General features: G+C 34.1%; 1 protein-coding gene across 2 annotated transcripts in view; it reads right to left on the bottom strand.

The window, feature by feature from the left end:
- The window catches only part of ZGRF1 (zinc finger GRF-type containing 1), an 83,971-nt gene that overhangs the window by 54,360 nt on the left and 1,882 nt on the right, over positions 1-27,729 (bottom strand). Inside the window, exons 2-10 of one of the 2 annotated variants that reach the window (XM_079154624.1) lie at positions 23,994-24,077; positions 21,867-21,947; positions 16,732-16,791; positions 13,791-13,976; positions 11,237-13,487; positions 7,244-7,317; positions 5,545-5,595; positions 2,867-2,950; positions 574-759 (exon numbers count right to left, since the gene is read on the bottom strand). In XM_079154624.1, coding sequence (XP_079010750.1) covers positions 574-759; positions 2,867-2,950; positions 5,545-5,595; positions 7,244-7,317; positions 11,237-13,487; positions 13,791-13,976; positions 16,732-16,791; positions 21,867-21,947; positions 23,994-24,014 — 2,994 coding nt within the window. In that variant the 5' untranslated portion in view covers positions 24,015-24,077. The remainder of the gene's footprint in view (positions 1-573; positions 760-2,866; positions 2,951-5,544; positions 5,596-7,243; positions 7,318-11,236; positions 13,488-13,790; positions 13,977-16,731; positions 16,792-21,866; positions 21,948-23,993; positions 24,078-27,729) is intronic. The other variant, XM_079154623.1, reaches the window with a different exon arrangement.

Below are 27,729 nucleotides of genomic sequence, written 5' to 3'. Positions count from 1 at the left end.
AAAAAGATGGTTAGTATGGTAAATTTTATGTTTTGCCACAATAAAAAAATTGTTTAAATGTTCTTAAAAGTCTAAGTAATAAGCCATTGTGTAATGTTTAATTGACTATCTTCTTCTGAGTGCTATACAATGAAACAGTATTTCTTAAATGATAGTATCTTAGAATTTGATGAAATACAGAATATTTTTTAAAGTCCAGAGACTGCTATATGTAAGCAATATGTCACACATATTTTAAAAGGCACTTATCTCTCTTGGATTAGTTATTTTGCTCAAAAAAAATTTTTTGTAGATTTAGAATATATAACATATAACCATAACTGATATATATGAAAGTAGTAAGAAGTAAAACAAATGGGCATAAGTTTCTTTTTCAATGTAGAATACTCTAATTTATTCACCTTTCAAAAAACACAGGGATTGAGAAACAGAAACTCCATCTCTGATAGTATGGTTCCTGTCAATTTACTCCTGTACTTCTTTTGTACAAAGATTTAAAGATAATCTTTTTATAAAATAATATTGACATTAAAAAAAATAATTTGCCAAATGCAACCATAAAAATATCTTTACCTGCAAGAAGTCAGTCTGCATACAAGTGCTAGGCAACTCTGGTGTCAAAAAACAAGTATCTGTCATGAAGTTTTGATATTCCATGCTATCTGGAAACTGACTATATCCTAGCTGCGAGTTGTGTCTTCTGACCATTATACCACTAGTAGCTGATCCTTTCACATGGTGTCCTTGAAACTCAACAGGCTATAGGAAAATTATTAAAAATAAGTATACATCAACATATATAGTCACAATGTATCTACATATAACTCAGATTTTTATTTACTATTACTTAATGCAAATAATTACTAGAGAAGATTAATACTGAAAATTAGGAAATGTTCCTATTATCCTAAAACGAATGTTAAGAACTAATTTAAAGCACACTGATTTAAAACTATATTCCAAAAATTATGGCATTTGCAGGCAAATGGATGAAATTGGAGAATATCATGCTAAGTGAGATAAGCCAATCTCAAAAAACTAAAGGACGAATGATCTCACTGATAAGCAGATGATGACACATAATAGGGGAGTGGGAGGGGGGCAAGAATGGAAGAAGGAAGGACTGTATAGAGGGATAAGAGGGGTGGGAGGAATGGGGGGAAATAACAGAATGAATCAAAAACTATTATCCTAGGTAAATGTATGATTACAAAAATGGTATGCCTCTACTTCATGTACAAACAGAGAAACAAGATGTATCCCATTTGTTTACAATAAAAATAAGAAAAACAACTATATTCAAGTTCAGCATCAATATATATGAATTTTTTATTATTATAAATATGAGTATAATGGTTAAGTAAGCCAGGGAGACTTAGTTGTTTCTTCCTCTATGTTTCACTATACATAACTCTACATTATATATAACACTATGCATTATAGACTTACACTTCATACAATGAAGTTTCTCAGCATCCGTACATTAATGTACTCCATTGAGGGCAAAGATCTTTTTGCTTCATCTAGGTATCACCTGCATTTAATAGAATGCTTGGCATACAGGGAGCAATCAAACATGTAATAATAGGAAGGGAAGAAAGAGGAGTGCAGAAGTATTTTCCTTTGCTTGATGGTTTTGTAGACTATAAGGCTTCACTACAAGATGAAAAGTGTGCACTCTACATTCCAGCAGAAGATCCAGTCTTACTGCTCTCAGAACAAAAGCTTAGAGTATTTGATCCTCAGATTCTTTCTTCTCTTCAGTTGTGTGTATCAAAGCTTCAAATGACTCTCTGCTGCCCTCTTGAGGGTGTTAGCATTTTTACTTCAAACAGTAACAAAACCCACCCGGAATGTAAAGAAAGATTGCTAATGGAGTCAAAAGAATGTCCATGAAGGATTCAGTTATTTCTAACAATGAATTAACAAAAAAACAATAATATATAATCTAAATATACTCTTACTCAAAAATGAATATTCTAATCATATTTAAAAGGAAAATCAAAGCTAAATGCCCTTTTATATAGGAGTTTTGGTGAAAACATTCTTCTGAATTTAAAAACATACGTTTCAATAAAAACAAGTCTCCACTGTTAAAAATCCCAAATATTTCTGCTTTGTTTGATGGGGAATATTCATATCCCACAAGGAAACAGTTGCTTTGTCTTCTATGTCACCATGTAGATCTCTTTCAAGAGGTATACTGGGTTTTAGAAAGTATCACTATTTAGAAACCCAACCATTTACATGCTGTTGTTTCTGCATTTTGTTTTTCCCCACTACTGGGGATTGTACCAAGGACACTTCACCATTGAACTACAGCCCTAACCCTTTTATTTTTTACTTTGAGATAGGGTCTTGCTAAATTGCTGAAGCTGGCCTTGAACTTTCAGTTCTGCCTCCAGTCTCCAGAGTAGCCTAGATTACCAGTGTGTGTCATCATGCCTGGCCTGTTTCTGCCTATTTTTGATGTGGAGATGGTAGCACTACTTTTAGAGTTTGGGCTACATATATCTATATATCCAGTCAGAAGTAGAAGTGGAGGAGTGGACTATATGTTAAAGATTCTTGTTTTATTTGTCAAAGAATATTCCTTAATGTACTGTACGTAGCTTTAATATATATTAAGTATGTATGAGTACTGCATACACTACCTTATTAGCTCATTAATATTACAGAGAAGGTTCAAGACAAAAAAGGCAGTCAAGGGATTATTAGTTTCTTTTATTCTTAAAACCAGGTTAATTTATTATGCTCACTAATCTGCCTATAAAAACTAATACCTGCTTAACACACATACACAACACACACACACAGAGCAGGAAGAGAGAGGGTTACACGGATCAGTGCTCTTCACAAATTTAATCATAGGGTCACAAGTTTTTCTTTCTATTTGTTTAGGAATAACAGCTAGAAATGCAGCCTTTTCTTCACTTCCCAAGGAAAAGAACTAGGATAAAATATCAGTAAGTTATCTAATTATTTATCTAGCTTAGTAGACTAGTTCTGCAGATTGTTCATAATTTTCATGATAAAATACTCACATAAATTAATGTTAAGTTTTTTCTTTGAAAATACAAACTATCCCTGCCCCCCCAAAAAAGTATTCTAACAGATAAGATACTATGCTAATTAATTTTGAAACTCAGCATGTTAGAAAATTCTGATCCTAAATTTTTAATTGAATCTATTAATCCTATAAAGAATTATTGAGCCCAAAGGCACCTATCAAACCTACTACTCTGGTAATATGGATCATTTAATTTCAAAATTAGTATGATCCTGCCAGGCACTGTGGTGCATATCTGTCATCTCAGTTACTCAGAAGTAGCATTGCAAATTCCCGGTCAGCTTGTCTCATACTAAAAATTGAAAAGGCTGGCGATGGTGGTAGAGCACTCCTGGGTTCAATTCCTAGTACCACACAAACAAATAGAGAAAACATTTTGTCAATAGAATAAGTAATGTGTTTTTTTCGAATAATGGTCACTCTCCTTTAATAACACAACAGGTAAGAACAACTGCCAAAAGAGTAGTTCTTAAAAATATTCAATTACATTATAGAATTAGAATTTTCTGACAATGAATTCTATTTTTTTATTTTATTTTTTCCATATTTTTAATTGGTGCATTATAAATATACATGATGGGATTTATTGTAACATATTCATACATGCACACAATGTAACAATATAATTTAGCCAATATCATTCCCTAGTATTTCCCCTTTCCTTCCCTTCCTCTTTCCCCCTGGTTCTTTTCCTCTTCTCTACTGATCTCTCTTCAATTTTCATGAGATTTTCTTTTCTCTTCACCCTCTCCAGGTTCCACATGTAAGAGAAAATATACCACCCTTGATTTTGAGTTTGGTTTATGTGACTTAACATAATGTTCTCAAGTTCCATCCATTTTCCTACAAATGACATAATTTCATTCTTCTTTATGGCTAAATCAACTAACAGTGAATTTTAGAAATTAACATAATATTCTCTGTGCTGAAACAGCTCCTTTGCTATGCGCAGTCAATTATACAGAGATAAAGAGGTGGCAATAAGCATTCAAGGTTTAAAAGTTCTTTCTATACATGAAAAGGTTGTTTTCAGAGAGCTGTAATAAGAGCCACGAAAAAAATACAAATAAAATTCTATTTAGGTTCTAAAAACAGATTAAAAATACATATATATATATATATATATAAGCTGTAAAAGACTATAAGATCTTTTTCATTATTATTAGATTACCACAGATTTTGAAAATGTGATATATTTATTTTAAATGTAAACTCATTCTGGGGGAAAATAGTGATAGTGTTTATGTGATGGGCTGACAGATCTGACTCCATGAGAATGTTATAGGCAAGACTCTAAGGGAAATGACTAAACGGACTCCATTTTGCTCTGAGACTCCATGTTATGTAGGAAATAAGCTTCTCCCATGGGAACACCCCACCTCTGTGCCCATCATCAGTTACTTGGTGTGACATGTTTAATAATATACAATGGCAATTCCTATGTAGTAAAGAATTGCTCTTTTTGATTCCTATTGCTCCTAAACAATGTACCATGTGAACAGTGATTATGTGGATGTCAGTAACCATTCTTTAGTTTGTACCTAATAAGGGTCATTTTGACCCACTTCCCCCTCTGTCGATGATCTCATGATGTTAATGTGTAATTTTGAATCACAGCAACAGACACTTATGATTAATGTGATTTTTGGTATAAGAACCCCTACAACCCTGTAGTCGGGGCTGTTCTCCCAATAGCCATTTTTTGGGGCATTACGTGAGACAGTCAGCCGGCCGGCTTAATAAAGACTCTCAAATTTGGACTTCTCAGTGGTAACCGGTCTGTTATTAAGTTGCGCCCCATAACGTTTATATACAGTTTATACTTCGTTAAACTTAAAAAGATTTAAAATATTTTTTCAGGGGAAAAATACGAATGTTATTGTTGGCTAAATTACTAGTTGCTAGTTGTTCAAGATTTTATACATTTATCTTGTTACGTAAAGGTGAACAACGGCAAGTCACCAAAACACAAATGTTTTTGTTTTATTTTGTTCTGCTTAGGCAACTGGGCTGCAGGTACAATATTAACAAAATTTGCAATGCTTGCAAAATTAACTTTGTGATAAAGGATTTATTATTTAACCAAATATATTGATGATGTGAGACCTTTATAAAAAGGCAGCAGGTTTTATCTAAAAAGTAAAGGGTAATTAACTACAAATGAGTTTGAACACTGAAAACACATAATGCGACTTAAAATTATATGCCATACCTATAATACAAATATAATTTCTGGGGTTGGGGGATGTAGCTCAGTGGCAGAGCACTTGCCTAGCCAACATGAAGTCCTGGATTCAATCCCCAATATCACAGGGGGAAAAATACGCACACTTGTGTGCATGTGTGTGGGAGGCCCTGAGTACAATCCCCAGCACCCACAGAAAAAAAAATAAAAATACATATAAATAAATAAATATATATATATATATACACACATGTGTATAATGTGCTTTACATTACAAAAGATAACTCACCTGCAGAGACCGAAATGGTTCATGTGGTTCAACTTCATCTTCTTTTAGTATCTTAGAAATAGAATATTAATGTAAGACAAATTAAAGGCAATAATAATATACAAAACAAAAATATAATTTTATGAGATATAAGAAATGCAAAATAACATCAACAATAAATAAAAACCAAAATGGTAGCAAACAGTATTTTCACTTAGCAAAAAATTTTAAAGTCCTTCATAGTAAATGAAGTAAAACAAATATTTTAATTATAAAACATTCAAGATTTTCATATCTGATAATATTAAGAACATAAGAAAGGGGCTAGGGATATAGCTCAGTTGGTAGAGTATTTGCCTCCCAAGCACAAGGCCCTGGTTCAATCCCCAGCACTGCAAAAAAAAAAAAAAAAAGAACCTAGGAAAGTTGTTTCCAGCCTTCTAAGTACGTAATTCCATTTCTAGGACTAAATCCAAGGAAAGAACTTAAAGTGCATACCATGATTTATGTACCAGAAATGTTTTGTGAAGTATAATTTATAATAGCGAAATGCTGGAAATAATCTAAAGGTCCAAAACAGTCAACTGTCTGTTTAAAGCATAGGAAATCCATACAGTGGAATGATTAGTAACCTTTAAAAGGTACGTTTAAGAAGATTTGTTAGAAATGTAAGATGTTACAATATGACATCAGGGGAAAGGATATAAAACTATATTCATTAATCTATTTATTAATAGACAAAATCTATTAATGGACACAAAAAAGCTGAAAATGGTAATAATCATCTCTGAGAAGTAGTACAAATTTTGTTTTTTCTCCACAGTTTTCTATATTTAAAAAAGAAAAATATGAAGATTTTTAAATAGGGAAAAAATGGATCAGTAACATGGAAAATAAAGTGAAATACAAAATGAGGGCAAATGAAACATTTCACTTTTCTTCCAAAAATGTCTGCCATATAAAGAAAGAATTGTCCCTCCAAAAATGCCAACAGCATCCCCATTGAGAAACACTTTATTTTATTCTAAAACATTTATTTTACAGTTTTGATTTACACTACCTAGTACTATTATTTCTGGAACTGCTTCCATGGTTCCCAAGCTATGCAACAAGGTATTTTAGAAAACCACAGCGAACTCACAAGAACTCCATGAGATTTTTTTTTTTTTTTTTTCCTGCATGTGCATGGTGCTGAGGATAAAACCCAGGGCCTCAGTGTGCTCAGCAAGCACTCTACCACTGAGCCACATCCATAGGCCATAAGTTGTTTTAAATTTAAGTAAATACAGCATCACTGGACCTCTGTCAGACATGAAAAGAACTATCTCAAGGTAGTTCAATTTCAACATCAGATCTCTGTGATGCTGTTTCAGAAATTGCTATGATAAAAAGCAATTATGAGAAAAAATTCGTCATCTAATCGATTCCAAAGTTTGAGAAACTGTGTAGTGCCCAACAGCAGCAAACATTCCATTTATTTAAAAATAAAATGCTTACTAAATTACTAGAACATAAATACTTAGTTTTTAATGATACTAACTACTTTATATGCACCTGTTAGGTGTTTCTTTTGACTGAGGAATGCAATGAAAAAATTACTGAGATACAAAGTGGATTACAAACCAAGATAGCTTGGTTTGTAACCAAGATACAATTCTATTACAAGTTACAGAATATTCATATCAAAAGAAAATATAGTTAGAAAAAAATACCTGAGTACCTTTTGAGAATCCTGCTTCAAATCAGGAGACTTTGGTATCATGTGTGAAACTACTGTAGTAAATAGTTTCCCAGCTGTAATGGAGAAAATAAAACAATCTTAAGCATGACATGCATTAGTACTGCTCTAAAAATATTTAAACTTATTTCTAAGACTTAAATAAAGAACATAAAAAATTCTAAGATGAAGTAAAGTTTTGATAATTGTTTAATCCAGATTTGTGGATTTCATGTACTGTTTGGGTGTAGTTAGAACATTTTCATGATAAAAATTTAAAAATACTTAGAATGACAGCCTTTTCTGTTGCTAAGTCAATGGTAAGAACGTCTCCTTGTGCTTGTCTTTTTTCAAACTAATTAAAAAATACTAAGCTAAAAGCTAATCACCTACATTAAAAGTGTGAAAAATAAAGAAAGTCAAGAAAACTATCATATGGTTCCTATGTATTATCATAGTGAAGGAACAAAGCACCTAATGCTGTTTCTATCTTAAATCCATTCTACTATGACCTGGAAAAAATAATCTATTCATTCGTTTTTGTTTTTTGGTACTAGGTACTGAATCCAGAGGTGCTTTACCACTGAGCCACATCCCTAGGCCTTTTTATTTTTATTTTGAGACAGGGTCTCACTAAGTTGCTTAGGGCTTCCCTAAGTAGCTGAGGCTGATCTTGAAATCATGATCCTCATGCCTCAGTCTCTGAGTCACTGGGATTACAAGCATGCACCACCATACCTAGATGCTCAATGATTATTTTCCAAGAGCAATGTGCCAACACTGGGGAAACAGCAGTGGATAAGACAGACGAAATCCCTTGAAGCCATGCTAGTGTCATACACCTGTATTCTCAGCTACTTGAGACTAGGGTAGAATTGCAAATTCAAGGCAGCCTGCGCAACTTAGTAAGACTGTCTCAAAATTAAAAATAAAAAGGGCTAGGGATGTAGCTCAATGATAGAACACCTCTGGTTCAATCACCATTACTGGGCGGGGGGGGGGAGTCACAAGAAGCCCAGTGTACCAAATTCACCTACCTCAGGAAGCTGAGGCAAGAGGACCACAAGTTCGAGCTACCTTAGGCAACTTAGTAAGATACTGTCTATAAACTAAAAAAGGGTTGAGATATATTTCAGTGGTAGAGTGCCCTTGGGTTAAATTCACAGTACAAAAAAAAAAAAAAAAATTTTTTTTACATGTACCAAATTAGTGATAAAATTGATTCTTCTCTTCATTTTGTATTAAGTTTCATGATATTGTTAAATTCCAATAGACTTCATTTTCTCAAGTTATCTGAAGAAAACCAACTTAATCCTCATTATTTGTACATAAATATTTTTGTACAAATTTGATAAATATATTTGTACAAAGACACTAATAAAAAAAAAAAGATAAAGGTGGGCGCAGTGGTACACACCTGTAATCCCAGCAGCTCAGAGGCTAAAGTAGGAGGATTTTGCATTCAAAGCCAGCCTCAGCAAAGGAATGCACTAAGCAACTCAGTAAGACCCTGACTCTAAATAAAATACAAAAAAAATAGGGCCAGGGATGTGACTCAGTGGTCGAATGCCCCTGAGTTCAATCCCCAGTATCCATAAAGATAAATAAATAAAAAGATAAATACAGTCAATCCTCATTACTCCTGGATTCTGCCAACTCCCTAAAGTTTACTTGTAATCCTAAAATCAATACTTGTAATGCTTTCCTAGTCATTTAGACAAGTACTGAGTAGCAAAAACTGAGCTGCTTAATGGGCACATTCCCAAAAGGCAACACTGAAGTTTGTCTTAGCTCATACTGAAAACAAGTATCCCTTTGGTAGTCTATTTAGTGCCATATTCTTACATTTTTCTACTTTTTATTGTAACTTAAATAAAATGTCCCCTAAGAAGAGTGCTGACTATAGTTAGAAGGATATGATGGCTGTTATAGAGAAAATAAAAGTGTTGGATTGTTTTGTTCAGACATGAATTAGCGCTACTTGAGAGTTTGGTGTCAATGAATCAACAATATATATTAGATAAGGTGTCTTTAAACAGAAACATGCATAAAATAAGGTTATGTGTTGGTGAGTTCATGAAAATGTTTTGACCAGAGACTTGCATTTCCCATAGGAGCAAAATCACTAATTTGGGATTTGCAGTGACTTCACAAAACAACTACTGCAGACAATGAGAATTAATTAAAATCCTCTTTCAACTTGATGAGATTTTTCACAACTGAATTTTATAATTTCTAAATCTTATTAAAAATGTACATTCTTATATGCATTATATATCTAACGATATTTATTTTTCATTAAAGATTTTTCCTTATTTTTAGAAAATAAACTGTGCTGGATGTGGTAATGTACACCTATAATCCCAGTGACTCAGAGGTTGAAGCAAGAGGATCACAAGTTCAAGGTCAGCCTCAACAACTTAGAGAGGCCGAAAGCAACTTAGTGATACCTTATCTCAAAAAAGAAAAAAAAAAGGAGTGGGGATATGGCTTAGTGGTAAAAGTACCCCTGGAATCAATCAATTCCCAGTACCAAAAATATATAAACTATAACATTATCAAACTTAACTATATTTGAAAGAGTCACTTTAGTGAATACAATAATTTATTTATACTTTTCTCAGGAATCACTTGGGATATTCAAATAAGGGTTCAATTTAACTTTGAGAATATCATAAAATGCATTGCTCATTTACATTCACATGTATACATTATTTACCATTACATTCTTAAAAAGACAAGGCTATTGACAACATATCATAAGCAAAGGTAAAAGACCAATGACATAATGCAAAAAACATTTACAATAAACATCATAAATGGTTAATACATCTAATATACAAAGAACTTTCAGCCAGGCATGGTGGTACACACCTGTAACCCCAACTAATCGGGAAGCTAAGGATTTAAATAAAATTCTTAGAAAGGGCTGGGGATGTAGCTCAGTAGTAGAAAGCATGCCAAAATGTGCAAGTCCCTGGGTTCAACCCCCAATACCACCAAAAAAATAAAATTAAAATAAATTAATTTTAAAAATAAACAAAATAAAATAGATTGTGAAGAGAACAAAATAATGCTTAAATATAAGAAAAGATGCTCAATATCTACATTCAAAAGTGATTCAGAGAGGATTTGTGAACTTTACAGATTTGTAAAGGCTCTTACTAGAAGTGATATAGGTATGCTGATATGGACTATCGGGTGTGTACTGGAAAACTGAGGAAGTAAATATAGATGTCTTGAGAGAGGGTTTTTTTCATAGTATGGGAGTAAAGAAACAAATTACACAATGGAGAAAAAGAAGAACCCTGTGGTATAGAACCAGGAATAAAGATATAAGGATATATTTATGTATTTAAGCACAACATTTTCAAATTAAGAATGCTGGATGCAGTGGCATATACCCATAATCCCAACTACTCAGCAGGCAGGAGGATGGCAACTTTGAAGCCAATCCATGCAACTTAGAAACTCTGTCTCAAAATATTTTAAAAAGGGCTAGGGAGATAGCTCAGTCGGTAGAGTGCTTGCCTTGCAAGCACAAGGCCATGGGATCGATCCCCAGCACCAAAAAAAAAAAAAAAAAAAATTTAAAAAGAGCTAGGGATAAAACTCAGTTGTAGAGCACTTCCCTACCATGTATAACACCCTGGATTCAATCCCAAGTACCCCTCCTCAAAACACAGAAAGCCTAACCTGTATATACATTCATCTACATATGTCAAAATACATATATACCATATATGTATACACACAGAGTATTTCTCCAAGTATAGCCTAAGAGACTGTGGCTAATTCTGAGGAATGAACTGAAGTATGGTGACAGGAAGGAAACTTAATTTCCACTGTATTATTCTCTATTAGAATTGGTTTTATCAAGTACATGTATTATCTATTTAAAGACTATGTAGTTCTTTAAAGTAGCAGTCAGAGCAAATATCTTCTCATCCTTTTAGCTACAAAGAGAAAGATCCAAAACAGATACATCATTCTAACCTTCAGGGCTGCTATCTGGCTCATATGTCTGCTGAATTCCTTGTTGTTGAAAGGCAATATTTCTCTTTTTCAGTATTTCCAAGCTTTCTAAAGCTGTACTGTGTTCAGATAGTGACTTTAAAAGGGAAATGTTATTTATCACTCCAGAAAGTGAAGAATTTCTAGAATTATTCCAGTATTGTTTGCTTTTTCTGGCAGTTGCGACTTCAATATGGTCATGGGGTAACTTTCTAATTCTTCCCGAGTCTTCAGATTTAGGAATGTATACTTCGGAGTCTTTGGAAATAGGATGCTTTTTTCCCAGAGGATAAAAGAAAGAATTGGAATCTTGAGTATCGAACCTATCACATGCAACATATTCCTGATTGGTAGTTAATAGTTGGGTACTCTTGTCACTGCTGGAAATTGGTGGTAAAATCTGTTCATCACTTTTGTCTAAGTCACTTCCCAAAATAAAAGTCTGAGGTTGAACATCTTCTGAGAATAGGGCATCATTTTTAGGACTCTGATTAGTGACTGTGTCTAAAAATTGAGGAAAATGTAAATTCATGTTTATACCTTTTGATTTATACGAAACTGAAGCAAAATCACAGTTAATTTCAAGTTTTTTGATAGAATTATTAGCATCTTCTTTGTTATCTACATATACATCATCATTCCAATCTAAGGATGAGTCAAAATTGCTTAATGTGTTGATATATTCCTCCTCTATTTCTTTTCCAGTGTTTCCATCCTTATAAGGTCCCATGTCAAAACCCACACAAGTTTTATCACAAAACTGTGATATAGACTCTTTAATAGGAAATATGTCTGTAGGTCTGCTATCAATAGATGTTAAGAGTGGCAAACACTCACTGCCAATTTCTTGACAGCTTGTATCCTCACTTCTCTTTTGAACACATAAATTGCCATCATGAGCCAAAATTTCCTTTACCCATCTCTCTGAATCTTGGGAAATTTTATTGTCTTCCTGTGATTCCGTTTCTGTGTCACTAGTCTCAAAATTACTCAGATTAAAATTTATCTCTAAAAATGGTTCTGTTACATTACTTAGAGATCCATGAACACTATTCAGACTTTCACTATCAATGCTATTTTTAGAAAACACATCTGGAACACCATCAGAGATCCTAGACTTGTTACTTAGAAAAGATTCAATCTGAAGATGTTCTGATTCCAGCAGAGATGACACTGGTTGTTTATGCTCCTGTTGTGTTGTACATGCATTTACCACCTGAGCACTTTCTCCAATGCAAACTGACCCTTCCATGCACACTTTGTCATTTTGATTAGAAGGTATTTCATTGTTTCCTTGAATGTTAGATTCTGATAATAAACCATTATTGTCTGCACTGCTGCAACTGCCCAGTAAACTGCTACTTTCACAGAATGAAAGTATTTCCACTTTTTCTTCCTGATTCCAGGATTGGTCAGTATTATCTACTGGCTGGTCTTCATTATCCTTTTCCTTTTCATCACATGTTTCAAAGTCCTGCATCCTTTCTTGTACCAAAAGGTCTTTCAAATTCAAATTTATATCATCTTCCTGGGCTTCAGGTTTCCATTCTATATTGCTCCCTTCTATAGTAGAGGAATGTACAGGAGGACTCTGTGAGGATAAATACATGGCCCATCGGCTTTTATTTCTCATGGTATTTTCTGATTGATGCTGGTCTGTGCTCTTCATCTCAGCACATGCTTCCAGCTGGATTAAGTACTTTGGGTTAGCAGGAATGTTTGAACTTCTTTGTGGCTGTACCTGAGGTAAAAGTCTTGTCATCTCAGAATTTAGGTCCTTATGCATATTTGTTGACTTGGATTTCAGAAGAGCTAATATCTGCGCTTTACTTCTAATGTTTTGTGAAACTCCTGGATAGTGTAATGCCAAATTATCTCTTCTCAAGGGCTCATTGGCCAGTGAAGAGTCTGAATGCTGACTTTCAGTACTGATAGGAGAACAAAAGTAATTTTCTTCAGCTAGCATTTCTGGGTTAATCATGAAGGATGAAGCAGAGACAACTGAAGACGATGTCATGTCATTTCTCTCTCCAATATTGTAAGTGACAATATTTTCAGAGTTTCTTGGTATATTATTTATATCTTTCTTGCCAACAGTAGAAAACAAAGGAGGTATGTTGTAGAATGGAGAAAAAAAAGTAGGACCAGGTTCTTTATACTCAAGTGATGCAGCCGATTCACCATTTTCTCTAAGAACCATTTTCTTTGGAACCTGACGTGGTGCTTGAAAACCCTACAAATATTAAAACAATTGTTAGTTCTACCATTATCTATAAATAAAATGTGAAATAAACTGGTTGAAAAATAAAAAGGAATGTGTGTGCTTTGCCTAAGGTAAAATAATTAATATTTAAAGTGTACTTAATTAAAATACAAACATTCATTTGTTAGTAAGATTTTTCTAAGTAGGATTTATTTCCTTTCTACATAAGTAAATTATGAAGTACCACAGGGTACAATAATTTTAAAATTCATTATTTTTGAAAATGATTTTATAAATATATGTTGACATATTATTTTGCATAAAGAAACTTACAGGAAACTTTCTTTTTAAACCAGCAGGCTGACATCCTAGAGACCGGCCACAGGATATGAACCTTCTTGAATCTGACTGTGGTGTTTCTTTAATGACATTCTGTTTAATAGTTATGCTTCCAGACATTTTAACCTCCTCAACTGTGATTAAGTATCGATCACTTTCTAAGTCATCTCCAGGTTTCACCTAAATATTAAAAAATAAATGTTAATGGGCTGGGGGTATAGCTCAGTGGTAGAGTGCTTGCCTCGCATATGAAAGGCTCTGCACTTGCTCCCAAACACCACAAAAAGAAATAAATGTTAAAATCTCATACATCTAATTATTTGATTCTATATATTTACAGTGAACTCGCTAGCACCGAACAACACAAACATATATTCAATAAATGTTAACTGAATTAATCAGTAACTAAATTCTTCAATTATTTATTATTATGCACTAGTTAACTATCAACAAGCACAAAAGAGGATAATACAATAAAACAATTCCACTAATTTGTTCATTCAACAATACACATTGGAGTCCTATAGAATGTCCTTTGTTACATTCTAGGAATACAAAGACAATAAAAAGAAAAAGCCTCCTCTCAAGGAATTAACTTAGATTCATACAACTAAATATAGTATTTTAATTGGAGCTATTAATTATCAATTATATATTTTTATAAATAAATGTGAATTAGCCTGGCATGGTGGCTCACACCTGTAATACCAGCTACTCAGGAGGGTGAGACAGTATATCACAAGTTTGAGGCCAGCCTGGGCAACACATTGAGACCCTGTCTCAAAATAAAAAATAAAAGGGCTAGGTATGGGGTTCAGTGGTAGAGTGCCCCTGGGTTTAACACCAGTGCTGCAAAAAAGAAGTTTTAATTAAGTTAAAAATTAAATAAATGGTATAATTAAGTACTCAAAATTATCACAAATTAAACACAATTATAAATTATTAGTGGTTTAAATAATCATATTCCAAAAAAGTATTTTTAATCCCTTTAATGAACAAGTGTAGCTCTTGCTACCTCTTCTAACTGAAACATAAGATTATGAATCTAGTTTAAAAATATACAAATCTATATCAGATTAATCTTTTACTAAATGATGTAAAATGATATAATAATGGTAGCTACCAGCAATCAAGCACCTATTAAAATAGTGCTTTTCAGCTCACATGGTGCCACATGCCTACAATTTTAAGTGACTCAGGAGGCTGAGGCAGGAGTATCACAAGTTTGAGGCCTGCCTCAGCAATTTAGTAACACACTCAGGAATTTAGCAAGACCTTGTCTCAAAAACAAACAAAAAATGTTGAAAAGGGGTGGGTTGTAGTGGGATGTAGCTCAGTGGTGAAGTGCCCCTCCTTTCTATCCCCAGTACCACACACACAAAAAAAGAACCTACTCCTCTGCCCTGCCTGGTGGCGCCACCTATAATTTGGTGAGGAGCAATTTGGTGAGCAATTTGGGAGGCTGAGGCAGAAGGACAAGGCCTGCCTGGACAAGTTAGTGAGATCCTGCCTTAAAATTTAAAAAATAATAATCCAAAAGGGGGCTAGGGATGTAATTCAGTGGTAGAGTACCTCTGTGTTCAATTCCCAGTATCACCAAGAAAAAAGTACAACCACTATTAAGGTAATATAAAATCTCAAAACGAATTAAATATCATTGCCAAATATCAATATAATGATAATAAAAATATATATTTTAATATTAGGTACTTTAAGTTATTTCTAATCTTTAAATCAATCCCATAAAGTCTATGATCTAGATTTCACTGTTGAGAAGTTAGACACAGGTTAGGTTAGCTAGAAGGGGTCTGAAAGCAGGCAATGAATCCAGAACAACCAATTCTGATATCCTTACTCTTTATGATAAAATTTGCCTTTAGTTCTTTTCCTTTCCTTTTTCCAATAGGGTAAAAAACAAAATTAATACCCGAGAAAATACTTACGTGGAAATAATCTCAAAATATTTATTATGGTTATAGATGTCCACCAAAAGCTCTTGTGTGAGACAATGCAAGAACATTTAGAGGTGAAATAATTGGGTTATGAGAGCCTTAATCGAGTTGGTGAATTAATTAACCCTAGGCTGGTAAGGTGTGGCTGGAGGAGGTAGACACTGGGGGCATCCCTTTGGGGTATATATTTGGTGAGTTGAGCTTAGTCTCTCTTTGGTTCCTAATCTTCATGTGAGCAGCTCTCCTCTGCCACACTCTTATGCCATGATGTTCCGCCTTACCTTGAGCCCCAAGGAATGGAGCCAGCTGTCTATGAACGAAGACCTCTGAAACCGTGAGCCCCCAAATAAACTTTCCTTCCCTAAAATTGTTCTTGTCAGGTCTTTCAGTCACAACAGTGAAAACACTGACTATAACAATATTTCCCAGTGGAAATCACAGCCTATCAAAAATTCATGTAGCTGGGTGGTGGTGTAGGGTGCCTTATAGTCCCCGCTACTTAGGAGGCTGAGGCAGGAGAATCAATTAAGCCCAGGAGTTCAGAGCCAGCCTGGACAACATAATGAGAACCTATTCTTAGAAAAGTAAAAGAATTAAACTCTAGAGTCATTTCTTGGGTTTGAATCTCAGCCCTCCACCATAATACGAACGTGGGCAACTCATTAAACATTTGTGTTGCATTCTTAGTTGTAATAAATGTTCAAAGAGGTCTGGTGTTGTGGCTCAGTGGTAGCGCACTCACCTGGCGCACATGGGGCTCTGGGTTCGATCCTCAGCACATTAAAAAATAAATAAATAACGGTATTGTGTCCACCTACAACTAAAATATATATGATATATAAAAAATTTTTTTAAAAATGTTCAATGAATACCATCTATCATTATTAGTATTGGTACCATGATTCTACTATTAATAACATTAATAAAGGAAATATTTAAAGAGATTTTTAAATAACGTAAAAATAATATAAACATTCAAATACCTCAAGACATTTAAGAAATAGACTTTCCAAACATGCTCCTTTGTCATCATATAAAATTGCCTGTGTAAAAATAAAATAAGAGTTAAAAAGGAATAGAATATCTGCTTCTCCTAAACATCTTTAATAATAAAAACCATCATAACTCTACATCTTGTACAACCAGAAGAATGAGAAGTTATATTCCATTTTTGTATGATGTGTCAAAATGTATTTTATTGTCATGTATAACTAGTTAGAACAAGTTAAAATATACATATAAACACATAGGCAAAAAATCATTTTCTCATTTATAAGAACAAATTTCAAAAATATATCAAATGGAGAATACTGTGAAAAAATGCTATATAAGTAAACCATGTAATGAAATGATTATATCATTTTATTTTATTTGGATTTGAAATGAATCTATTTAAAATGTTTATTATGCATGTCTGTATAAGCGAATGAAGGTATCCACATAGAAATTCAAAACTTGGGCTAGGGTTGTGATAGAACGCTTGCCTGGATCTTAGTTTAACCCCCATACCACAGGAAAAAAGAGGGAGAGAGACACAGACAGATAGTCAAAGACAGAAAGACTGAAAGAGAATGAAATTCAAGAACTTAATTCCTACCAGTAGGATCTTGGAGTTGAATTGGGAAAGAAAACAAAATTGGAACACCTTAGAGGGAGCAATCGGAAGGCAAGATCAATTACAGGATTATTGTAACAGTATGCTATGAAGAACTGAAAAGATTGGTGCTTAAAATAAGATACTGGCATAGGGGACAGAATTCTTTATGAGGTACAATGAATTAAATCTGCTGACTATGAGGGTTAAGGAAGACAAAAGAAGCTAAGGTGACTGTCATCTTCTAGCTCCCTTTCTGTCCCTAGCCATTTCTCATAGTAATTTCTCTAGTAGCCCTTTTAATATTAGTGGTTCTATCACTTTGAAAACAGTTGTTTGGCAGTTCCTTAAAAGATTAAACATAAAGTTACCATATGACCTAGCAACTCTACTTGTAGGTATATACCCGAAAAGATATAAACACAAAAACTCCCACTCAATGTTCAAAGCAGCATTATTGATAATAGTCAAACAATTGAAATAACCCAAACGTATACCAACTAATAAATGGATAAAGCACAATACAGTATGTATATGCAAGGAATACTATTCAGCAATAAAAAGGAAAAAAGTACATGCTTCGACATAAATTAACCTTGAAAATATTAGGCTAAATGAAAGTCATTCACAAAAGATTATATCATATAATTTCATTCTTGTGAAATGTCCAGAATAGGCAAATTCATAAAGACCATGATTAGATCCATGTATGTTTAGGGGTGCAGGCTCACTACTTAGGTCATGAACAGTAACTGTTCCTGGATATGAGATTTCTTTTAGGGGCAAAAAAAATGTAATAAATTTAGATTGTGCTAATGGTTGCAAAACTGTAAATATACTAAAAATCACAGAATGGGTGAATTTTAAAATATGTGAGTTATATGTCTAAAACTGCTTAAAATTTTGGTATTTCCAATGGCTCTATTCTTCTTCCTCTGTTCTTTTCATTCTACATTTCCTCCCTGAGCAATATATTCCATACAGATTACATATTATATTTCTGCTCAAATCATTTCATGGGGACTGGGGTTGTAACTCAGTGGTTGAGTGCTTGCCTAGTATGTGTGAGGCACTGGGTTCGATTCTTAGTCCATCTGAAACCAAAAAAAAAATTTTATAAATCATTCTAATGTCTCCACAGCTTCCTATGGAAAAGAATGTGTGTCCCTATAATAGCAAATAAGGCTTACACAATCCTTCCTTATCTCCATTCTCGCCCTTGTTCACTCTACTCCAACAGTTATGATCTCCCTATTTGTCTTACTCAGTAGACATACATCAGTAGACATACATATTCATCTGATTTACTAGTCTATCTCCTCCATGTTGTTTCCACAAAGTCAGTGATTTATCTGTTTTGTTCCCTGCTACATCACCCAGAACAGGCATTGAGAAGCCAAATAACCTGCCCAAGATTACAAATCTACTAAATGAAGGGCCAGGATTGAAACTAGGTTGTATTTGATATTTGATGTTAACAGCTCTTCTACTCTGCTTCTATATATCAGTTTTTACTTTTCCCACTGGCTTCAAGAAATATACAATTATTGATTGATGCCTCAATTAATAGAGAAGAAATACCTGACAGAATTTCAATAGGTAGAGAAAAGGCAATATTAGCAAGAAAAAAGTACCAGCAATAGGTTGGAATGGTGCTATTTAGGATACAAGATTAACTTTCCTGGATCACAGAAAATTTCTGGGACTAATTTTAACTAACCTATTTTCCAGTAAACTACCTGTGTGAGGTTTATAATGGGTACTTAACAAATATATGCTACAGTTAAAGTTCAATAATATTAGTAGGGCTGGAGATATAGCTCAGTTGGTAGAGTGCTTGCCTCGCATGCACAAGGCCCTGGGTTTAATCCCCAGTACCACTAAATAAATAAATAAATAAATAAATAAATTTACTAATATGACCATAACATTATGATTTAGAACCAGAAGAAGTTCAGAAGAGCCAGATGCTATGGTGCACATCTTATCTGTAATCCCAGCAACTCAATAGGCTGAAGCAGGAGGATCATAAATTCAAAGGCAGCCTTAGCAACTTAGTGAGGCCCTGTCTCAAAAATAAAAAGGGCTGGGGATATGGCTTACTGGTATAGTACTCCTGGGTTCAATCCCCAGTACCAAAAAAAAAAAAAAAAGAAAAGTTATAAGGATATGCAGAATCCAATCAGATAACTTTTCTTCTTGAGGGATGGGGGACAGGGATTAAACCCAAGGGCACTTCACTAATGAGTCACATCCCCACCCCTACTTATTTATTTTTGAAACAGGGTCTTACTAAATGTTTAAGATCTCACTAAATGACTGAGGCTGGCTTAGAACCAAAGATTCTCCTGCTTCAGCCTCCCAAACCACCGGAATTACAGGCATGTGCCACCACACCTGGCTTCAGTCAGATATCGTTTAAATATCTCTAAGATTTTGAAGGTTTTAACTCTAAACAAATAAAAATATAAGCAAAAAAAAAAAAAAAATTATGCAGAATATTATCAGACAATGATGCTAATAATCTGACAATGAATGATCAGAAGGATTAACTGTGTAAGACAAGTGATTAAAAAAATATAAATTCAGACAGGACCATATACTCATCTATTCAAAGAGGAAAAATTAGATAATGTTATGACTTGAGCACAGAAATTAACCAACTCTGAAATCAAACCACTTTAAAGGGCACAGACTGAAATCCTATTGTTACTGCAACTGAACACAAGGTTCAGTGTGTCCCTTGATGATGGTAGAGTTACCCTGATTATCAATAGCTCAAGGTCTCAAGTTCTAGCCCAAAATGTTAGCAATCTCAGGGTTCTCTGATAATGATAACCCAATTGATTGGGACAGTGACATTTTCTTTATTCAATGGGAAAGTACCTTTAAAATCCTGAAAACTTTGAACTAGATATAGTAATAGTGAAGTAATTCGAACCAAGAATAGGATCATAAATAGTTTCAACAACAAGATAATCTGATATTGGGTATTATAATCTGATATTTAAATATCTGTTGTTTTAATTTTAAAAAGTTTTTATTTTGCAATGGAATTGTCATATCTTAGGCAGTTTACACTTTAAATACATCTAACAGATTAGCTTTATGATTTCAATTTAAAATGTGTAAATGAGAAGTTGATTTTGAATATCTGACTTTTTATTTAGTTTTGTTTTTCTGTTTTTGTTTTTGGTACTGGGGATTGAACTCAAGGGTACTTAACCACTAAGCCATAACCCCAACCCATTTTTTACTTTTTATTTTGAGACAGTGCCTCAAAACAGCCTCTCTAAGTTGCTAAGTCTGGCTCTGAACTTGCAATCCTCCTGCCTCAGCCTCTCTGGAATTACAGACATACATTACTGAGCCCAGCTTATGTAATTATCTATTTACTTATTTTGAAGTGCTGGTGGTTAAACCCAGGGCCTTGAAGATGGTAAGCAACTTTCTCACTGAAAGGAAGAGGTAAGTGAATTTTACCAGGATAACAATATCAAACCACAGTGGTGAGGCACTCCTATAATCCCAGAAACTCACAAGACTGAGATAGGAGTATTGCAAATTCAAGGTCATTCTCAGCAACTTAGCCAGACCCTATCTTAAAATAAAATAAAAATTTAAAAAAGCTCTGGGAGAGAACTATACTATATAGTACCATCAATTCAACTATAACAAAGTTCTTTTATTAAGTTAATAATACTAACAGAGACATGGTTAGGACATGGGCTTTGAGTGAAAAAGCCTAAGTTTATATGACTTCTCCATTCTCAAGCTGTGAGACCCTTGGGCAAGCTGTTTCACCATTCTTTGCCTCAATTTATTGTTGTTGTTTTGTTTTGTTTTTTTAAGTTGTATATGGACACAATGTCTTTATTTTTATGTGGTGCTGAAGATCGAACCCAGTGCCTCACACTTGCTAGGCAAGTGCTCTACTACTGAGCAACAACTCCAGCCCCTTTGCCTCAGTTTTATCATCAGTAAAATAAAGATAAAAATAGTAACTCTTAGGAGAATTAGGCAGACTAAGTGAGTTGATATATTTAAAGCATTGAGTGCCTGACACAGAAGCACTCAATGAATTTTTTAGTCAAAAAAAAAATTAAATACTACTTGTTATTTTTATATATTTATATATTTTATAATGCACAAATTACATACTGCAATATGGAAATTATTTGAAAATTTCTGTTTTCATATTGTTAATATATGCACATACCTAACATTTCATCATCTACGAAGTTTTCCCCTTTTTTTGGAACCGGGGATTGAACTCAGGGGCCCTTAACCACTGAGCCACATCCCCAGACCTTTTTTGTATTTTATTTAGAGATAGGGTCTCACTGAGTTGCTTAGTGCCTTGCTTTTGCTAAGGCTGGCTTTGAACTTGCAATCCTCCTGAATTAGCCTTCTTAGCCACTGGGATAAAGGCATGTGCCACCCATCTACAAAGTTTTCTTAATAGTTAATCAAAAACCATGAACCTAGCTCATTAGACTCTGTAGTCAAATGCTTTGCACTTACTTTGTTTCCTAAGGGAGTGATCTTCAAAATTCCATCTTGCCACACTTTTGATTTCTTCATCTTTTGATGAGTATATAGGACCTATTTCCAAAGTACAAAAGAAACAGGTTCTATTTATATATTCAATGCCAAGTATTTTATATACACATAAAAAGTATTTAAGACATCTTTTCATATTAGCACAGGTATCATAACAACAACATTAATGAAAGAGACTGGGGTGTAACTCAATCGTACAGTATGTGCTTAGCATGTATGAGGCCTTGAGTTTTGGTTTTTGGTTTTTTGAGTTAAAAAAGACAGAGGGATTGGGGGTGTTGTCTGGGTAATATAGTTCAGTGGTAGATTGCTTGCCTCGCATGAGTAAGGCCCTGGTTTCAATCCCCAGTGCCATAATTATTAAAAAAAAAAAAAAAAAAAAAAAAAGTTAGCCAGCTGGAAGGATAATCAAAAGTAGAAGAAAGAACAGGTAAAAATCTAAGGGAGAAGCTGAAAAGTTAACAGCACCAAAAATAATTTTGAGCAAGGAGTGGTGGCGCACTCCTGTAATCCCAGTGGCCCGGGAGGCTGAGACAGGAGGACTTCGAGTTCAAAGCCAGCCTCAGCAATGGTGAGGTGCTAAGCAACTTAGCAACCCTGTCTCTAAAAAACATACAAAATAGGACCGGGGATATGGTTCAGCGGTAAAGTGCCCCTGAGTTGAATACCCAGTACCAAAAAACTAAAAAAATTATTAAAAAATAATAATAATTTTGAGCTTTCAAGTAATCAGTTGGAAGGGAAAAAACTGTTGGGTACTCAAGATTCATGCAGGCAGGCACAAAGGTACATGCCTATAATCCCAGGTGACTTGGAAGGCTGAGATAGAAGAATTGCCAAGTTTGAGATCAGCTTTAGCAACTTAGTGAGACCCTGTCTCAAAATAAAAAATGTTTGAAAAAGGGCCTGGATAATAGCTCAGTGATTTAAAAAAAAACAAAAAACAAAAAACCCTGAGAAAAACAAAACAAAAACAAAAACCTTCATGCAGTTGTTCAAGTGAGGTTCAGAGACTCCTAGGGGTCTCTAGGACTTTTACAAGCATCTGTTAGGTCAAAACTATTGTGATGATTTTTTGTCTTTACATTTTCATCCTGGCAGGGTGCAAAATGGATTTCTCAAGGTTATATATATGCAATGCTGCCAGATTTAAATTGTAAATTTAATGCAGAAAAAGACATGAGAATCCAATTGTTTTCTTCTAAATTAAATGTTAAAAAAATTTGCAAAAATACATAACAATGCTACTCTTCTCAATTTTTTTTCCTATTATTGTTTTTGTTCTGGAAAAATTAACTATTTTTCATTTAAAATGTTATTTATGTTAACATGTAAAGAGTTTACTATTATTACCTTTTAATGAATTTAAAAAAAGCATTTGGTTTACAGTCCATTTGTGTATGATCTATCAAAATGCATTCTACTGTTATATACAACTAATTAGAACAAATACAATTAAAAATTAAAAACAAACAAACAAACAAAAAAAAAAAAACAAAAGTATTTTGTTTCTGTTTTAACTTCTTTCTTCATTTCTCTCTTTTTTTTTCCCCCAATACTGGCACTGAATCTAGGGATGCTTTACCACTGAGCTACAACTGAAATTTTCTTATAGCTGTGACCGGCAGGTGCCCCCATGCCTGGCTTGTTTTAATTTCTAATATTAAAAAAAAAAAAAAAATCGACATACGATAGCTCTACATACAAAAGTTCTTTGGGATCTGAATTATTTTCTTAGAGTATAAAAAGGTTCAAACACCAAACAATGTGAGTGAGAACCACTATCTAGACATAAGAGGCATACCAGGTCATGAAGAGAAACAATTTATTTCCTGGTCCCAAGCTTCCAACAAATTTGTTACAAAGGGCTTTGTATAATCAAATTAGTGCAATATTTTAAACATACTAGAAAACTATTTATTATTTATCTGAATACAAACGTAACTGGGTATCCTGCTTTTTGATTTTTGTTTGCTAAAACTGGCAACTCTATCAAGACATTTAAGAAATGTCAGGAAGGGAGGAGGGAAGAAAGCAAGGGAAGGAGAAGGAAAAAAAGAAAGAAATGTAAAAATTAGTAAGACTTACAATAAATTCTTGGTTTTCCATTTTTCCTCCTGAAGTTATAAACTAGTTAGATCCAGAAAATAAGTACTTATTCATTTATACCACCTAAAATAAAAAATGAAATAGAATATTAAAGCTTGGTGAAAAGAATAAGTAGTAAATAAAACCTTCCCAATATTTCTCCTAAAGTGGTTCCAAAAGGTATGATTCCAGAGACAGGAATTAAAGAGTCCCAAGACTATCTAACTACCAAGGGAAACAGAGGTTCAATCAAATTATCTGTAACTGAGGACACACTGAAACCATGCTGTAAAAAAGAACTTGCCAAAGAGAAAACTAAGTAAAATATATAAACATTAGTTTATATCTTAATTACAAGAGTCTACAGACATTATTCTTGATACCTGATGTGTATCAAGAAATGGATTTTCCTTTCCACATTTGGTTCCTCATAGCCCAATTCCATTTTTGAAGTTTTCTCAATTGCTATAGTCACCACAAGATGGCCCCCTTGTGTTTTAAATTTTTCCTTTTACACTTGCCCTCCGTATCCAGTTGCCACCAATGACTGATTGCAGGACTCCACCCCAGATACCAAAATATGTAAGTGCTTAAATCCCTTATATAAAATGTTATAGATTTTACATATAACCTATACACATCCTCTCAACTCTAGATTACTATAATACTTAAAACAATATAAATGACATGCAAATAGTTGTTAAATTGTATTGCTTAGAAAAACAGTCCATACATGTTCAATACAAATGTTTTTTCTGAATATTTTCTCTGTGATTTAACTTGGTTGAATTCAGAGATAGAACCATGAAAATGGAGGGCTGACTGCACATTTTAAAGTCAATATAACTCAGTATGCTTGGACCAAATATACATTATAACACCTCCACAAGGAAAAATCTTTAATATTGCTGCAGAAGGTACTGTAGCTATTCTCTTTTACTGGAGAAAATAATGTAGGCAAATCTGGAAATCTAAATCACTGATGGAGTTGGATACAGTAGTGCACACTTGTAATTCCAACTACTCCAAGGGCTAAGGCAGGAGAATTAAAAGTTCAAGGCTGGTCTCAGCAATTTAGCAGGATCCTACCTCAAAATAAAATTTTATGAGCTGGGCCTGGTGGTACATGCCTGTAATCCCAGCAGTTTGGGAAACTGAGGCTGGAAGACCACAAGTTCAAAGTCAGCCTCAGCAACTTAGGGAGATTCTATCTCAAAATTTTATAAAAAATAAAATAAAAAGGGCTGGGGATGTGGCTCAGTGGTAAAGCATCCCTGGGTTCAATCCCTACTACTACTACTACTAATAATAATAATAATAACGGAATTTTATGAAAGAGCTGGGACACAGTTAAGTGATAGAGTGCTTGCATAACATGCAAGGCCCTGGGTTCAATCCCCAGTACTGCAAAAATAATAAATAAAATAACTAATAGTGAATTGAAGAAATAGAGATGCCAAAGACATAATATATTTCTCCTAAAGTGGTTCCAAAAGGTACAATCTCTGGACCAATAACATTACCCGGGAATTAGTTAGAAATGAATATTCTCAGTTCTCACTTTTTTTTTTGTACTAAAGTTTGAACTAAGGGATGCTCTATTACTGAGCTACATTCCCAGCCCTTTTTATTTCTCATTTTGAGACAGGGTCTCACTAAATTGCCCAGGCTGGCCTAGAACTTGTGACGCTTCTGTCTCAGCCTAAGAAGCAGCTGGGATTACAGACATGCTCCACTGCATTTGCATTCAGCTCCCACTCTTGACCCATTAAATCAGAAAGTCTAGGGTGCAGAGTCCAACAGTCTGCACTTTAACAAGCCCTCTAAGTGGTGGTAATGCATGCTCAAGTTTGAGAACATGGCCCTAAAAGACACAGAGGGATTCAGTAAAACTAATTTGTGATTCAGTTCTTCCCTTCCACACATAAACATATGCCACCTACGTATTCTTTGTAAATTGGATATATTTATTCAAAGTTTACTAAGCGCCATAGATTATCTAGATCAATATTAATGAATGAAATGCTATCCCTGATCTCCAGAAATTTTCAGTACAAAGCAGGGAGATAAACAACAATTACAATAAAATGTAATAGGAATTAGGACAGAAAGGGTGTGCAACTTGGTTTAAAATATTAAACATTTTCCTGAAGGAAGTAATGTCTAAGCTGTAAGCTGAAATAACCATTAGCCAAGGAAAGATACCAGTGAAGATTTTCCCAACAAGAAACAAGATGCATAAAAGCCTGATCAGAAAACTCTAGATAGTATAAGGGGTGAAGTGCTAGAGTGGTGAAAGAACCGGCTGGATTCAGAGAAACTTTTATATTATGTTAAGGAATTTGGATTTTCACTGAAGACAGCAAAAGACACAGAAGTTTTTAAAGAATAAAACGACATAATCTAACTTATATTTTACAAAGATGACTTTAGTTGCTGTGTAGAGAAAGGATGGCATAAGAGGTAGGCAAATGGGATATGCATACTTGCCTCAGGTCACAGGACAGGACCCACATCTACAAAGTTATTAACTTTCAGAAATGTAATTGTTAAGGGAGAACTTGACTTGGGCAATGCCATTTTGAAGCATATCCTCCCTTAGAACAATGGTCACCCCACAGTAACTCTGACCCAGCCTGATCCAAAATCCAAAGAATACGCCATCATTACACATGAAAGGGAATTGTTATCTGGGACTGAAATCTTTTTTTTTTTTTTTTTTTTGGGGGGGGATGGGGTGATGGGGATTGAACCCAGGGCCTTATGCATGCGAGGTCAAGCACTCTACCAACTGAGATATATCCCCAGCTGGGACTTAATCTTAAGAAACACCTTTCAGACGTGGAACAGGGTCTACCACAAAGAATGAAGGTAATGACCACAAGGACCCTTCCCTGACAACCCCCAAGCAATGGCCTAGCCACAAAACTCCCCTAGGCTATAAGAGAAAGATGGGTTCAGTCCTCTCCTAGGACCCCCTTAGGCAAGTCTGTCCTGAATAAACCCAAGTTAATGTTGAGCTGCCTCTCCTAACACCCTCTTTATTTCCTTTGGTTCTTTCCTTACAGTAACTCCTTTTATATCCCTCTCCTTTAGCCCACAGGAATTGTTAGATGTGTGAGTATGCCAACAAAATGAAAAAGGTCCAGAGAAACATATCCCTGGTGCTATTGGAGCAACCTGCTCCCACCACAATGAGTTGGATATTACATGTATACAAATGATAAAATACACAGTGTAGATACAGTGGTTGGTATATAATAGTTATTAATATTGAATTATTTAATAATAGCTATTATTTATTCAGTATTATTATATGCTAGACTGTTAAAATGCTTTAAATGTCTATAACCTTATGATATAAATACTATTTTTATATCCTTTTAACAAAAGAAATTGAAAGACATAATTGAGTAACTTGCCCAAGGTTATAAAGTAAATAAATGGCAGATGTAGAAATCAAAACCAAATTGTATAAACACTAAATTCATAAATACTAACTTACATGACCATTTAGTAACTATCCACATGTTTAAGGCCAGAATTGGACTAGACTTTACATAAATTTATCAATCTCATAATCCCAAAGGGTAGGTATTAAGGCTAGGGCAATAACTAATTTAGCATTCATGAAATCCTCCATGCAACAAAAAAAGGAAGTATTATCATCAATATTTACAAATTAGGAATCTAGTAGTCACTCATTTAGGATTACTTTTATGCTATTTAGGAACTG

Source organism: Sciurus vulgaris, assembly GCF_902686455.1.
Source record: "Sciurus vulgaris genome assembly, chromosome: 9".
Classification (NCBI taxonomy): Eukaryota; Metazoa; Chordata; class Mammalia; order Rodentia; family Sciuridae; genus Sciurus; species Sciurus vulgaris.
The sequence above is the reverse complement of the archived record's forward strand: the minus strand, read 5'-3'. Positions and strand labels throughout refer to the sequence as shown.